This window comes from Quercus suber, unplaced genomic scaffold, assembly GCF_002906115.3.
Source record: "Quercus suber isolate HL8 unplaced genomic scaffold, Cork oak 2.0 scaffold_251, whole genome shotgun sequence".
NCBI classification, from domain to species: Eukaryota; Viridiplantae; Streptophyta; class Magnoliopsida; order Fagales; family Fagaceae; genus Quercus; species Quercus suber.
Genome location: NW_027069707.1, coordinates 490,591 through 505,914, shown reverse-complemented (window position 1 = coordinate 505,914; position 15,324 = coordinate 490,591). Strand labels below are relative to the sequence as shown.

Below are 15,324 nucleotides of genomic sequence, written 5' to 3'. Positions count from 1 at the left end.
GATATAATGGGGTGTGTAGTTTTACCATAAGTTTGGGTCCGAGGACCATGCAATACCTTGGCTCTGTCTACCACTTCTATTTTTTGTAAGTATTAGATATAATGGTGTGTGTAGTTTTACCATAGGCTTGGGTCGAGGACCATGCAATACCTTGGTTCTGTCTACCACTTCTATTTTTTGTAAGTATTAGATATAATGGTGTGTGTAGTTTTACCATAGGCTTGGGTCCGAGGACCATGCAATACCTTGATTCTGTCTACCACTTCTATTTTTTGTAAGTATTAGATATAATGGTGTGTGTAGTTTTACCATAGGCTTGGGTCCGAGGACCATGCAATACCTTGGCTCTGTCTACCACTTCAATTTTTCCTGTAAGTATCTAGTTTCTCCATAGGTTTGGGTCCGAGGACCATGCAATACTTTGGTTCTGTCTAGTACCAGGTATAATGGTGTGTGTAGTTTTACCATAGGTTTGGGTCCGAGGACCATGCATACCTTGGCTCTGTCAACCACTTCAATTTTTCCTGTAAGTATCTAGTTTCCCCATAGGTTTGGGTCCGAGGACCATGCAATACCTTGGTTCTGTCTAGTACCCAGGTATAATGGTGTGTGTAGTTTTGCCATAGGTTTGGGTCCGAGGACCATGCAATACCTTGGCTCTGTCTACCACTTCAATTTTTCCTGTAAGTATCTAGTTTCCCCATAGGTTTGGGTCCGAGGACCATGCAATACCTTGGTTCTGTCTAGTACCCAGGTATAATGGTGTGTGTAGTTTTACCATATGTTTGGGTCCGAGGACCATGCAATACTTGGCTCTGTCTACCACTTCAATTTTTCCTGTAAGTAGAGGTTTGTTCTCAGATCGCTTTACTGGAGATGACTACTCTTTGCGTCAAATTATGATCTTTACACGTGGCATTGATCTCGCCTCCAACTCGAGGCCCATCTTTTTCATTTATGAAGCGCCCTTTGTCTGTTCGTGTTCCGCGCTCGACGCTCCGGTGCGCGAAACGCGCCTTCATTAATGTCCTCGTAAATTGACACGAGTCCAACCGTCCGTGGCCTCCTTGGAAATTGGCGACTTCATTACTAACCCAGCTGATAATACTCTTTTCGAACTCTGCATGAATTAATTCTCACCAACCCCATCCCCTATATAAAGTAAGGAGATGGTTCCTCCACAACCCATGAACCTCTCAACACAAACAGAACAAAACACTTTCTTCCAACTTCCCATGCCCTTTTAACAACCCCACCGGAATTGTTACCGGGACTGACAAAAATCGGTATGGCCGCAGCCCCCACTGGGCTTTCGGTGCGGCAGAGTCTAGGCGTAACCTGATGGTGCCCTTCGAGGTATCCCAGAGGGACGTTGCTAGAGAACCTAACGTCTTTCCTCGGAGCACACCCCCGACGAGGAAGGCGTGCGAATTCACCTCATGGGCGGTGCTCGAGTGTTGCCGTCTCCAACGGCCAACACTTGAGAGGAACGGAGAGAATCGAGGGAACATCAAGGGGGAGGGTATCCCGGAGCCCTGCATCTGCTCCTCTCTTTGTTCCAGCTCCGCCTAGCCGAGAAAGAAGTTGTTGAGGGCCTGGAGACAGGATTGTCCTTCACCTCCTCCACCCCTTGTCAAGCCCTCCCATTCTCTTGGTGCCATAAAAGCACGGGTTGACACTTCTCTCCGGCCAGTTCTTTCTTAGGGCGGCTCCACCTGGGCCTCTGATTGTAGGAATAGCAGGTGGCTATTAGCTCGTAAATTTGCTTGTAAAACAGGCCTACCTGAGCCTCTGATTGTAATATGTAACTTTTTTATGCATGAAATAATAATATTAAAATCTTCCTTTGTTTGTCTTTTTTTTACTGCCAAATCTTCTATATATTTTTTTTCTTTTTTTTTTCAACCTACTGTAAAACGAATACTTAGAACTTAGAACACTTACCTGGTGCGCCGGCCAGCACCCTAATCCTTCCCACAGACGGCGCCAATTGTAGGGACTCAATTTGGATTGACCCTGAGTGATGGGTTTCAGCCCAATAAGCCCAAACAATAAATTTATAGAGAGTGGGTTGACAGGTTTAGGTGCTGGCCGTCGATCACCATGCATGAACTTTTCTTATAAAAAATGCTAAGAGTTTCTTTACAAATGGGGGGATGCTCCTCGGCCTGTGGCCGAGGAGACCTTATTGTTCTCCCTTTTCCCCCCCCCTCGTTTACTTTACTAGCTTTTTTTTATAGTTTTCATCTTCCTATCTCCTCCTTCCATCTGTTGATCATCTATTTGCCTTTTGTCTGGTCGTCCGTCCCATCAGAGGCATTATCGGTACTCAAGTGATTCACTCTGATCAACGTTATCCTGCCAAGGGGTTACCTCCCCATTAATGCGGCCAGGGGGGTTAGTTGAGTGCATTAAATATGAGAGTGACAGCTTGCTTTGGGGTTAGTCCCTCCCAAAATCGCCTTTGTCAGGCCGAGGATAAGGTGGTCCTCGGCGTGGATTGGGAAAAGACTTTCCCCCACCTTAGCCCTGAATAGCCTGTGCTCCTCAGCCTGGGCCTTGGGCCTGCTACGTGATGGGCCGAGGCTATCAGGCCCATGGGCCCCACAGATCCAATCTTTAAATTTCGAGTTTTTGTAGTCTAAAATTATACATAAAAAATAAATTTATGATAAATAAATAAATACAATTAACATGAAATTTGACAGCGTTTTAAGAATATAAAGAAACATGAATTCAACAATTGGATTTTCAAAATTGATATGTTAATTTATTTAATGAGAGTTTAGCTTTAGGGTAAATTAATTTTGTACCAAATTTTGTCCTTAACTTTAGTCTTTAAAATATATTAGGTCCTTACAAAAAAAAAATCCCAAGAAAATTTTTATCTAACAAAAATTTTGATAGAGATTAACTTGCAAATTGGTAATGAGATTATCATGAAAAATTTCAAAAAAAAAATTTGTGAGAAAGACTTTATGTGTGTTGTGTGTTTGTGTGTGAGTTTTTTTTTTTTGGGTCAATTATGAATTCTCTTTTAATTATTTTGTTTTGTAATTTAAGTTTACCATTCTGGAAAATATTTCTGGAGCCGCCATTGCATGTGTATATAAGCTTTTAGGCACCTTCCTTTTGCAAGTTGATTTTTAAAAGTGAGTATTACTCATGGATTTGTATCATTTATTATTAGAGCCAACCGTCACATCGAGTAATCGAATATAGCTCATTGAGTATGGAATCACAAATGAGTTGCAACTTTGTGTTCAGATCTTGGAGGGGTGACCTAAAGGCTAGATTAAAATAAATTGCCAAGTCATTGAATATCTGATAGGTGAGTGAGGCTACCAAAAAAGAAAAAGAATTTAAAAAAATACCATTGGGTTAGTGTTGATAGAGTGAGCCAAAGTGGACATCGGCTGCATAGCGTGATAATATGTTATGATCCAGGTATCTCACATAGATTAAGTGTAAGTTTAACCTTGTGTATATAAGCTCTTAGGCACTTTCCTCTTGCAAATTGATTTTCTAAGGTGAGTTCTACCCTTGAGTTTGTATCAAACTTGGCAATATGAAAATCTAAACTCATTTTATTTTTCATGCTAATTTCACGAGTTTCAGTGTTTAATTTATATATGATTAACACAATTAGAAGCCAATTCAAACTGGTTTTATAAAATGAATGCATAATAGTCAAGCACATGTAATTTCTTTTTAAAAAAATTCAATTTGACAAGCTTTAGCATTTTTGGATAGACTAGGTATGTGTGTTTAATTTATGCTTAACACAGTTAGAACTAAGAAGCGAATTCAAACTGGTTTTATAAAATGAAAGCATAATAGTCAATCACATTTATTTATTTTTATTTTTTTAATTTTGAATCCTTGAAATTTCTAAAAAAACAAGGATTCCTGTTGTTGAATCTCTATAATAAGCTCTTATTATCATAATAAAATAATAAATAGAGTGTTTGATCACAGTTTGTAATCAATTGAATTATATTTAAGATGATTTTTTACAAAAACAAACAAAACAGAAGTCAACAACATTTTTTTTTTTTTTTTTTGGAGAATCAAAACTCAACAACTTTGATTGAATATATATATTTTTTTTAAAGCGCAACTTTGATTGAATTAAGTAAACCTTCAACAACCAAAAAAAAAAAAAAAAGCATTTTTTTACTCTTTTATTATAGATTGATAAACATTCCTCGTACTAAAACAAATACAATACCTCCTCCACATGTACTCTATCTGCTAACATGCGCTGGTCCCCTGTTCCGCGCCATTTAGTGCTCTACCTTTGAAGGTTTCAACCGTAATGGCAATTGGCAGTTGGCTTTTCACAAAGAAACAAAAAAAATAGAGAGAGAGAGAGAGAGAAAGAAAGAAAAAAAAAAACACTTTGTTTAGAGAGAGAAAGATTCAGAGAGAAAAATGACAACCCATACCCATCTTTATTTGCCTGCCTCCTCATCTTCAACCAGCTCTTTCACATCTTCGTTTTGATCTCTCTCTCACGAATCCATAAATATCCTTCTCTCTCTCTCTCTCTCTCTCTCTCTCTGGTAGTTGGCTTTGATTTTTCATCTAACCTAATCCAAAATATAAACACTTGGGTTTTCTTTGTTGACCCTTTTTTTTTTTTTTTCCTTCTTCCTTCTCTTTCAAAAAGTTCCAACCTTTTTTCTCTGAATTCTCTAAAAACTTTAGCTTTTTTTTTTTTTTTTTTTTTTTAAATTCTTTGTTCTCCTATATACCCTCCTGTGTAAAGTTTTCAATTTGATCCCTTCCTCTCAATTTAACTTGGGTTTTCTTTGTAGACCTTTTTTTCTCTTTCTTCTTCCTGTATCTATAAAGTTGGGTTTTTTGGTTGATTTGTTTCAATTTCTCAAATACCCATTTCTTCTTTGACCTCCTTCTGTCTGTTTTTTTTTTTGGGGGAAATTGATCAGCTTTTTCATTCCTCCTCACCCACTTTCCAAAAAAAGTTCAATTTGGTAGCTACCCTTTTCATCTCTAGCCTTGTTGAAGCAGGAGATGATGATGATGACAATGGAGGGGATGATGGATAAGGGTGTGTTGGATGATATAATAAGGAGGCTATTGGAAGGGAAAGGAGGGAAACAGGTGCAGCTATCTGAGGGGGAGATCCGTCAACTCTGTGTCAACGCCAAGCAAATCTTCCTCTCACAGCCTAATCTCCTCGAGATTCATGCCCCGGTTCGCATATGCGGTCAGCTCTCTTGTAACCTTTTTGTTGATCATGATCATGATGATGATGTTCTTGATGTTGTTGAATTATGTAATTACAGGATGATTTGTGATTATATGTTTTTTTTTTTTTTTTTTGGTGGATGATTATAAGAATGATGTGGGTTTGTCATAATTTGAATGAACATATCATTTTTTTTATAGAAAAATCTTATATCAGAGATAATTTGTATACCATGTTAATATCAAGGTTTGGCAGTCTTGTGCCCTTTTGAGGTGGTGTTTGGCAATAGAAATTCTAGTTGTGAAGGGATTGTGGATTTATAGGTGAGTTGCAAGGATTATTGTTTTGTGTTTGTTTCTGTTTTTGGGGATTAGCCTATTGGTTCAGTATTTGTGTTTGATTATTCTGCTATTCAAATTGTGTACACAACTTGCCATTTGATGTGGATTATTACCTCACAGTTTATTTTTTATGAACTGGAGGGAAGAATTCATAGACAAAATGCAACCAAATAGCACGCACTTGGTGTTACTTAACATTTATCTACCTTGCTCCCCCTGGTCCTAATATTGCAGGCCTTTTACAGGTGACATACATGGGCAATACCTAGACCTACTAAGGCTTTTTGAATATGGTGGCTACCCTCCTACTGCAAATTACCTCTTTCTTGGGGATTATGTTGATAGAGGCAAGCAAAGTTTGGAGACAATATGTTTGCTCCTGGCATACAAAATAAGACATCCTGACAGAGTCTACATGTTGAGAGGAAACCATGAAGACGCAAAGATCAATCGGATTTATGGGTTTTATGACGAGTGTAAACGGAGGTTTAATGTTAGGCTATGGAAAATATTTACCGAGTGCTTCAACTGTTTGCCTGTGGCTGCACTCATTGATGACAAGATACTTTGTATGCACGGGGGACTGTCTCCAGAGTTGCAAAATTTGGATCAAATAAAGGAGATTTCAAGGCCTACTGATGTACCAGATAGTGGTCTCCTCTGTGATCTGCTATGGTCTGACCCTGATCCAAATGTTGAGGGATGGGCAGAGAGTGATCGAGGTGTTTCATGTACCTTTGGACCTGATAGGGTCGCCGAGTTCTTGGACAAGAACGACCTTGATCTCATTTGCAGAGGTCATCAGGTAAGACAGTTTTATTTTGAGCAAGCCCTAACCTACAGGCAGTAAAAGCCTTCTTTTCTTTATTTTATTTTATTTTTTTCATATAGCTTCTTTAAGGATATCCCTTTAAGTTTAGCAGTAGGATCCTACCCACTAGAATTTAGCCAAAACGATGCCACATTTAAATAGAATATGGATATTATGGTTTTGAACAGCCATCCCACTTTAAACCAGAGAAACCCTTAGAGCATCTGTAACCTGGAAAATTAAAAAAATTATGTACTATAGTAACATCACATTGTTTGATTCTTTTTCTACTGTTGAATCATTTTATTTAATAGTAATTTTTATTTCTTTCTATCAAATATGAGATTCATTTATAATACAGATATTGCAAGAAGTGAAAAATTTAGCCGCCATTCCAAAGGTCCTAGTGTTATCAAACAAATGTGACAGAACAGGTTGCAGTTTATGGTTGGTAGTTAGTAACTTAGTATCCCTATGCATCCTTTGGCATAATAGTAATGCTATGGATATAACATTTTTTACTACTTGTTAAGATGGTAAGTTATTGATTTTCACATTGATACACTACTGATACCACTTTATTGTCTATCGTTGACAACTTATCACTTCAACAGTTGTAAAAAAAAAGTTGTGTATACTTATGTTTGCAAAATGAATTTTGGCCATCATTTGCAAAATCTACTGCTAGGAGACTGACCTTCATTCAACATTCCATATTAAGACATTTTTAAATTTATTGCAGGTGGTGGAGGATGGATATGAGTTTTTCGCTAAACGGAGATTGGTCACAATATTTTCAGCTCCAAACTATGGTGGAGAGTTTGATAATGCAGGTGCTCTATTGAGTGTTGATGAATCTTTAGTGTGTTCTTTTGAGATATTGAAACCAAGGGATGCTAGGGCATCAGCAAGCGGGTCTAGTACAATGGTGAAACTTAAAAAGGTAAATGCACATTTATATACTTCCTACCTTTTTTCTATTTTGCTAATATTGAAACATATTGAAGCCATAGGATACTAAAGCATCAGAATGTTGGATGTCAATGATTTTTCTTCCTTTTTTTTTTTCTCTTTTTCCACCCCCCCGCAGCAACTGAACTATGCACCTAAAGGTTCTGATCTCTTTTTCTTGTCTTTGCACAGCCACCTAAAACTGGAAACATCTGATTATTTGGAGATTTCTTCTGTTCAAATAGGAGGCACAGCAAGTGATACAGCAAGCTCACTTCGTGTTAGGGTTTGAATTATGTGTTAGTAGACAGGTTTGGCGAAGAAGAAGCATTGCCGTTGTTATATTCGATCTTGCTGATAATATGATTACACAGGAGATATTTACAAGAATTGTAAATTGACAACCAGACTCTTCTGTGCAGAAGCAGAGATTTTTGCTTTAGAACACCTTTTCATCACTGTATTTGCATGTGAGTGTGCAATTTGGGAGTATTGATTAAGAATCGCCTGCCTTAATCTTTGTTGCGCACATTTGTACATCTAGAACCATTTGTGGTTTGTTCAATTGTTCAAGAGGCTCCTTATTGGTCAAAAACCTGTTAAAATAGTTAAATTACGTGTATGAATTCCAATTGAACTTTTGACTTGGATTTCCTCATTGAACAACTGAAGATTGTGCTCCTTTTGTAATGACTGAAAGCAATTAGATGAACAATTCAAACATGAATTTTCTCATGGAACATGTGAATATTGTGCTGCATTGAAATGACTGGAAGCAATTCATTTCAATGAAGCAATTAGATGAACAATTCAAATAACAGGAAACAAGTAAAAATATCACAATATAAGAGGCATTGCCTCAATAAGCACAGAACTTTTGACTTGAACTTCTCAGTGAACATCTGAAGATTGTGCTCCTTCTGTAATGACTGAAAGCAATTAGATGAACAATTCAAACATGGATTTTCTCGTGGAACTTTTGAATGTTGTGCTGCTTTGAAATGACTGGAAGCAATTAGATGAACAATTCTATTTCTAATAACAGGAAACAAGTAATTATCAAAATATACCAGGCATTGCCTCAATAAGCACAGAGCAGAAATGATTTAGGCTGCGTTTGGTTCGATATAAATCGAATTCTGAGTGTAAAATGAATGTAGGGGAAATAATCCAAAAAATGATTTTCAAGTAACATTTTGAAAATGCTATTTTCTTACAAATTTTTCACATTTTCTCAGCCATTTTTTCAGCTTTCAAACAAATTTTATATCAAAAAATCAACTAGCACCCACAGAAAATCCATCACCATCCGCACAAAACCCACCACCACACAACACAAAATCCACCAAAACACCCGCACCCACAAAAAATCTACCACTATCTACACAAAACCCACTAGCACACAATAGAAAAACCACCAAAACACCACCACCCACACCACCACAACAACAACAAAAAAATCAGAGATCAAAGAGAGAGATTGAGAGATTGAGAGAAAGAGAGATAGATCGGGAAAAAGAGATCGGTCTTCAGCGGCGGCGACGAGATCAGTCTTGGGTGGTGACGACAAGAACGAAATGCAAGGCTCTGATCTAAATGGCGACGACGTTGAGGAAGAAGAGAAAAAAAAGAGGAAGTTTGGCCAACACATGAGGTAGTAGGGCGGTGTGATTTGGGCAGTGGGGCGGCACGATCTAGGCTGGCCGAAGCTTGGCTGGGCTAGCTAGAGCTTGGCTGAGGTGAGGCGTGATCTGGGTTTTGGACCATGTGCTCGTGCTCTCTCTCTCTCTCTCTCTCTCTCTCTCTTTGTGAGTCCTGGAATTCGTTTGAAGGGAAAATGAAGTCTACATTGGTTTTACGGCTAAAGTGGGTGATTTTACGCTCAATGTGAAATTGATTTTCCATTTGACCATATTTTCTGTTGGAGCCAAACACACACAAGGGTGAAAAAATAATTCCGAAATTCATTTTCAGTTGAAACAAATGCAGCCTTAATAACTTTTTTAATCTCGGCCACAGCCACAGGTAGAGCAAAAAGAGTCTTGTGCCTACCAAACTCACGAGTCAGGACTCCCTTGCTTAAAGGCTCTACAATTATCCACAAAAGAGTGTACCTATACCCCTCTAGATAGCCTTCCAAGAGATGGCTCCTACTTGAATGGCTTAAAGGAAATATTGTGGGATACTTGGATGCTCTTCCGGAGGACCAATGTCAATGGTAGGTCTGTTCCTAAGTCTTGTGCACTAAACTGTGGAGACAGAACGATACCCATCACGTCCACAGGCACAAGAGAGGCATGAGTTTGAAAGTTGGGAAAAAATGGCTATAGAGGCCTTTAATCCGTGGACGACTTAATAGTTGGCAACATTATCCTGCTCTAATTTCCATGGAAACGGCATTGCCATTAGATGAAGATAAGGAATGATAATACTCTCTCACCTCAAAACCCCAACGAGATGCCATTAGACGAAGATGGGGTAAATCCTATTGGGCTATACCAAAAGTCCTCAAATGATTCTTAATACAACCCTAGGAATAACAACAGCTGGCTTCTGCCCCTACAGAAACTAACACTATGTATGGTGCTATGTAAGTTAATAAAAGAAAGGATTGGGAAGATAATATAGAAATAGAATAGCTTTAGGATCTCATCCTTCCAATGTCTGTCTTTAAAAGTTTATAAACAAAGGCATACAAATGAAATAAACATATAATTTTACTCTTATTATATCCTAAATCTTTTTTTTTTTTTTTTTTAAGTAATAATTTTATTGATATCAAAAAAAGCAGAGCACCCTAGTACACAGGGAGTGTACAAGGGGTCAAAAATCAGGAACAAAAATTACAAGAATCTAGGAAATCAAAAAAAGATAAAAATGATTGGTTCCGCAATGCAACCAACCAATCCATTAAAGTTCTAAAGAAAAATAGCTTCAAGTCTAATATAAATCTCTTCTTATCTTCAAAGCACCTACTATTTCTTTCTCTTCAAAGGCACCACAATAAGCAATGGGGAACAATCAACCATATATACCCATTTTGATGACAACCATATATTTCCTTGACCTTTTATTAATTAATTCATTTACTTGACCTTTTATTTATATTCATATAAAATAGAAGCAAAGCATAATTTCCCCTCAATTAATTAAGGGAATGATGTGTTTCACACAAATTGAACTGAACAGTGAACACATATATAGGAATGGAACAGAATGAGCCATTTCCTCCAATGCCATTCCGCGTCTTTCCCATTATTCTGTCTTTCCGTGATATTATGGAAGGAAGAGTAAGAGGGATAACGAAAAAATCATTTTCTAAACAAGAGCCACGGATGTTAAACATCTAAAGTAAACCAATCTTCAAAACCAAGGCATAATCTACCTTTCAGAAGAGCAAATAAAATTAACAAAAAATATTCACTTATAACATTATAAGTTGAAACAAAAAAGATGAAGACTCGCATGTTATTTTTCAAAAACTATTTATGTTCACATACAAAGAGTCATCTTCTACTTCCTTTCCTACTTCCATGGTTACTAGACAATTTCTGGTCATTGATCTTGCCTTCCAGTTTCCTTGCAGTGCGTTGAATAGCCGCAAGCTTCTGGCGTTGGCTATGGCTCTTCCTTTTGCTGCATGATCATTAACAGTAATAAGTAAAAGATCAATGCTCTTCTAACAACAGTGAAGTGCTATTGATAAGCCCTTATCACAATTTCTTATTGAAAGGATGATAGGAACAAATTACACGTGCAGAATTACTTGGGGAAAAAAATTCGCTATTTTATGTGCTATACATTACAGTTTAATGCCATCTCAAAGCATAAAATATTAGAAGGAAAACAACAAACAAACAAAACCAACTATTGATCTTAGCGTCATCCCTTCACTGCAATCTTTTTTCTGTCACTTTTTAAAAGTGCAATTTTTTCTATTATTACTGGTAATGGTCTTGAACCCAACTTCACCCTCCACCCTGCTCTTACATTCTAGGGGAGGAGAAGCTATTCAAACTAGAGATAATTGGCTTCATCCTTCACTGCAACTTTTTAATAAAAAAAGGGGGCGCAGGTAAAAGAACAATACATGAAGAGGAGTTACCATAATTAACAAAAAGTGATATAAAAAGCTTGGGGAAGAAACCAGCGGCCTCAAAAAATTCAGCACATTCTACCTATAAAAAACATTCAGCACATTCTAAAGAATATTGTAATAAAAAACTGATCTCAGATGAGAAAGAGAATGCTCTGACCTTGTATACAATAATCCTGCTGTAAGAACCATCCCTCCCACTGCCCAAGAAACTCTTTCATTAAATGGCATTTCTCTCATCCATTGCAGGAAATCTTCGAATACCCCCAAAGTCTGAGCTTTATGGGGCACCTCAGAATGTGAAGCCCTCCATGAGTCAGCAACAGAATCCAGACTGGCTTTACCACCATAGCAAGATGATTCTTCCGTTCCAGTGTACATTTTGTCAGATGGGTTAACAGCAAAACCTGCAGCATGGCATAGTGCTGTGCCATTTGATACCCATTCCGAAGCCCTACCACAGACAAAGTCATTTACACCACATGGTGCTAGAACCTGGCAGGTAAAACTTTATCAGGACATGCTTTTGTTCACGCATTCACAACTAATAAAATTTAAATGCAAATTTTTATGTTACACTAAAAAATTCCCCGTACCCCTAGAACATTAAAAGGGGATGGCAAAGCACAACAGCTTAATATACCCAAGCCAGGAGCCCTCAACTCCTGTTGGATATAGGTAGCATTATCACATTAAGCATTCTTGGTCCCTAAACAAGTCTCAGTTCAAACGGAAGTCCAAAACTTTAAAATGTGGACTGTAAGTTTATCAGATTGCTATATAGAAGTGAGAAGATCTTCTAGTTTTAGGTGGACAAATCAAGCACAATTTCATACCATCCAGAAACTTTTTTTGATAAGTAACACCCCAGTTGAACTTTAAACCTGATCTTTTGATATATTTTCAGTGTAGAAGTGAAAGAGTTATCCGCACACCTGTGTCTTTGCATCCATAGAGAAGTAAGCATTAGAACAAGCCTTATAGACTTTGTCACAAAAAGAGCCACATATCAGAGGAGGTCCAGGCTGAACACCAACACGAGGATCACAGATCGAACATTCCAATAATTCCCATAAGTCCAAGCAATCTTGGCTGGCTTCTCCTGTTGAAGCCAGCCTCCTAACTGATAGAAGCGCAGGATGTGTCTGGGCTACATCACAACAAGTCTTTTTGCGAAACACCCTACAAAGGGTCAAATCTTTTGTTCCCTTACTTACCTTTTTGGGAGGTTTTCCTTCAGATGAGAAACGTGGAAAGCGACCACCTTGGGAGACGCACACTCCATCAGGTTTACCTACGATGAAATAGAATTAATGAATTTTCAAAAATTTAATTACATTTTGGTTTTTTTCAGAATTAAAAAACTTCAACTTCTTTCTTTCCTTTTCGTTTTGTATAAATATTATTAAAAAATTTTAGGCTAAAATGCAAAACTGACCCTCTAACTTTCTTCAGATTTCATTTCAGTCCTTTAACTTTACTTTTGTTCATTTCAGTCCTCTAAGTTTCAGATTTATTTAATCAAGGTCTTTCCGTTAACTTTTGTTAAAATTTTTTGAAAAAAAAAAAAGTTGGAAAATATTTTTCAACCATTAATTGAATTTTTTTAATTTAAAAAATTTGATAAAAAAATTATAAAATTGAAAAATTAACCACAACATATAACAAAAGTTGATAGAAAAGCCTTAATTGAATAAACTTGAAAGTTAGAGGACTGAAATAAACAAAAGCAAAGTTAAAGGACTGAAATAAAATCTGAAGAAACTTAAAGGGTCAGTTTTGCATTTTATCCAAAACTTTAACTTCAAAAGGATGAAAGTTAGTCTGTCCAACAGATGCTCTAACTCAAAATCATTTAAGATGAATTCCCTAAAGCTATAGACCCCATTTCACCAGAGTGATTAGGTCAATAACTAATACTTCAACAATAAATAATAAATTAAATCCAAATTTTGACCCCAGCAGCACTCAGATCCCATGCTTATTTGCAAAAAATTATTACACCCACACCAACAGAATACAACATAAAGTAGAAAAACTAAGAGATGAAAGGTCAAGGCCACTTCCATTGCTGCTCATTTAAGAGAAACCTATAATACTAAAAGGGCAGCCCAACACACATATCTAGGCCAATTTGTAGGCCTGCAATGAAGTCAAACTGATCACCATAGACATACCACTTTTTTTTTTTAAAGGTAATAGATATTTTCATTAATAAAAAAGTACATCATGTTCACAATGATGAACAGATTGTACTTGAAACAAATACAAAAAAAAACAAAATCACAGAGAAACAGAAACAGATTGCAGGAAATCAAATACGTGAATACACTGTGTAAAACCCCAAATATGAGACCAACCAAACAATGTCCCAACTAACAACACCATAGACATACCACTTATGTCAGCTTTAACCACAAGTGTGCCTCTTCAAGGGTTGTTAACCTAATGCCACTTAAGCCCAAAGTCAATTTCCACAAACAGAGCAGAAGACAAAGTTGCTCCCACTAGTTGCTAGATAGGTTGTACCTATCATAAGGTTATGTAGACAAGAAAAAGAGCTGTGATCCCAACTTGGTGGAAGCAAGCCTGTGTGTGTGTTTATCTGTTTGCTCACTGGCACGTATGTGCCACATAAAGATTGAAGAAAGAAGGTTGAAGTTTCGTAAAGCAAGACAAAGGAATCTAAAAAGTAAAACTATATATGCACACACAAACACACTTGCTTTAGCAGTTACCACAAAAAACAAGCTTTTGACATCTAAACTTGTCTAAATTTCTTTACCTAAGGAAATGAATCCAAAAAGAAAAATAATCATTCACAACAGCAATCGGTGTTGCTAAAACAACATGAAAGCATCGCTTCCTGAAACGCGAATCCAGAACTTGAAACAAAATTACCACCTCAGCAAACATTCACATAACAAATTACCACCTCTATCCAATATTGTGAATTTTCTGAAAACATACCCTACAAGGCTACAACTAAAGAGCAACGTCTGCAAGATTAGAACTAATATAAGGGCAAATATGCTTTCTTTGAAAGCACAATGCCACAAAAACGGTTTCCATCTCATTACAATATTATTCCTCAACCCACACTATTTTATAGACCCCAATTGTGACCCTCAAATTCTTCCTGACCCTAATAACACAATTACTAGCCTTAGCTAACACAACATAAAAACACAACATTTAACTATTTAAGCCAATTCTTTTCTTTTCTTCCTAAAATTCTCTCAACTACCAACCATTAGTGACAACATATTCTAAACTAACCATCCCTAATTTTCAATACCCATCAGAGAATAAAAAATTTAAAACTTACCCAAATCCATAAAACATTAAACCCCACAACAACTACAACAACAACAAACAGTGATAGCCTTTTAGATATTGATGCTCCTATAAATCATAATAAATGTAAGTTTTAATACCCAAATGGAAATTAAAGAAAATGGTTTTATCAAGAATCAGAAAACTGCAAATCTTCCCATCAAAAAGAAGAAGAAAACTGCAAATCTTTACAAGGTAGAGTCCTAAACAAAGAGAGAGAAAGCTTACCAAATGAAAAGGAGAGGAGAAGATTGAAAAACAGAAGCAATATGAGAAACCCAGAATCCATTTTCTTCCTACTTTTCCTCTGGCACTGAACTGAGGGACTTCTGCTATATTTCCATGGTGACCAAGATTGGCTGACTCTGGAGACTGGAGCAAAATGAACTTCGGGTTTTGGTTGCCCGATTTCCCAATATTTCGGAATATAAATACGGGTTAAACCCGGTTTGGATTAACTAAGGGCCTGGGCCATGTAATCCATTATACAAAATTCAGCCCATGTTATCTAGGAAAGCCCTTTTAGTTTAAGTACCTTTTTTTTTTTTTTGGGGGGGGGGGGGGGGGGTGGGGG

The 15,324-nt window shown here is 37.1% G+C and overlaps 2 protein-coding genes across 3 annotated transcripts; one reads left to right on the top strand and one right to left on the bottom strand.

The window, feature by feature from the left end:
* The first annotated feature begins 4,699 nt into the window (after positions 1–4,699).
* LOC112032731 (serine/threonine-protein phosphatase PP1) lies at positions 4,700–8,053 on the top strand. The gene is made up of 4 exons (XM_024065491.2): positions 4,700–5,233; positions 5,802–6,361; positions 7,110–7,310; positions 7,511–8,053. Exons 1-4 carry the CDS (start codon positions 5,038–5,040, stop codon positions 7,532–7,534), a joined length of 981 nt encoding a protein of 326 aa, XP_023921259.1. The 5' UTR covers positions 4,700–5,037; the 3' UTR covers positions 7,535–8,053.
* A 2,627-nt stretch (positions 8,054–10,680) lies between these two features.
* Positions 10,681–15,174, bottom strand: LOC112032743 (folate-binding protein 1). 2 transcript variants are annotated; one of them, XM_024065503.2, is made up of 4 exons: positions 14,979–15,168; positions 12,350–12,708; positions 11,575–11,909; positions 10,681–10,954 (listed from the first exon to the last, which is right to left on the bottom strand). In XM_024065503.2, the coding sequence occupies exons 1-4, from the start codon at positions 15,037–15,039 to the stop codon at positions 10,825–10,827; spliced, it is 885 nt and encodes a 294-aa protein (XP_023921271.1). In that variant the 5' UTR covers positions 15,040–15,168; the 3' UTR covers positions 10,681–10,824. The 2 variants fall into 2 exon arrangements, with proteins under 2 accessions (XP_023921271.1, XP_065637008.1); XM_065780936.1 differs by lacking the exon at positions 10,681–10,954 and adding an exon at positions 11,002–11,496 and having other exon boundaries at positions 14,979–15,174.
* Positions 15,175–15,324: the final 150 nt, after the last annotated feature.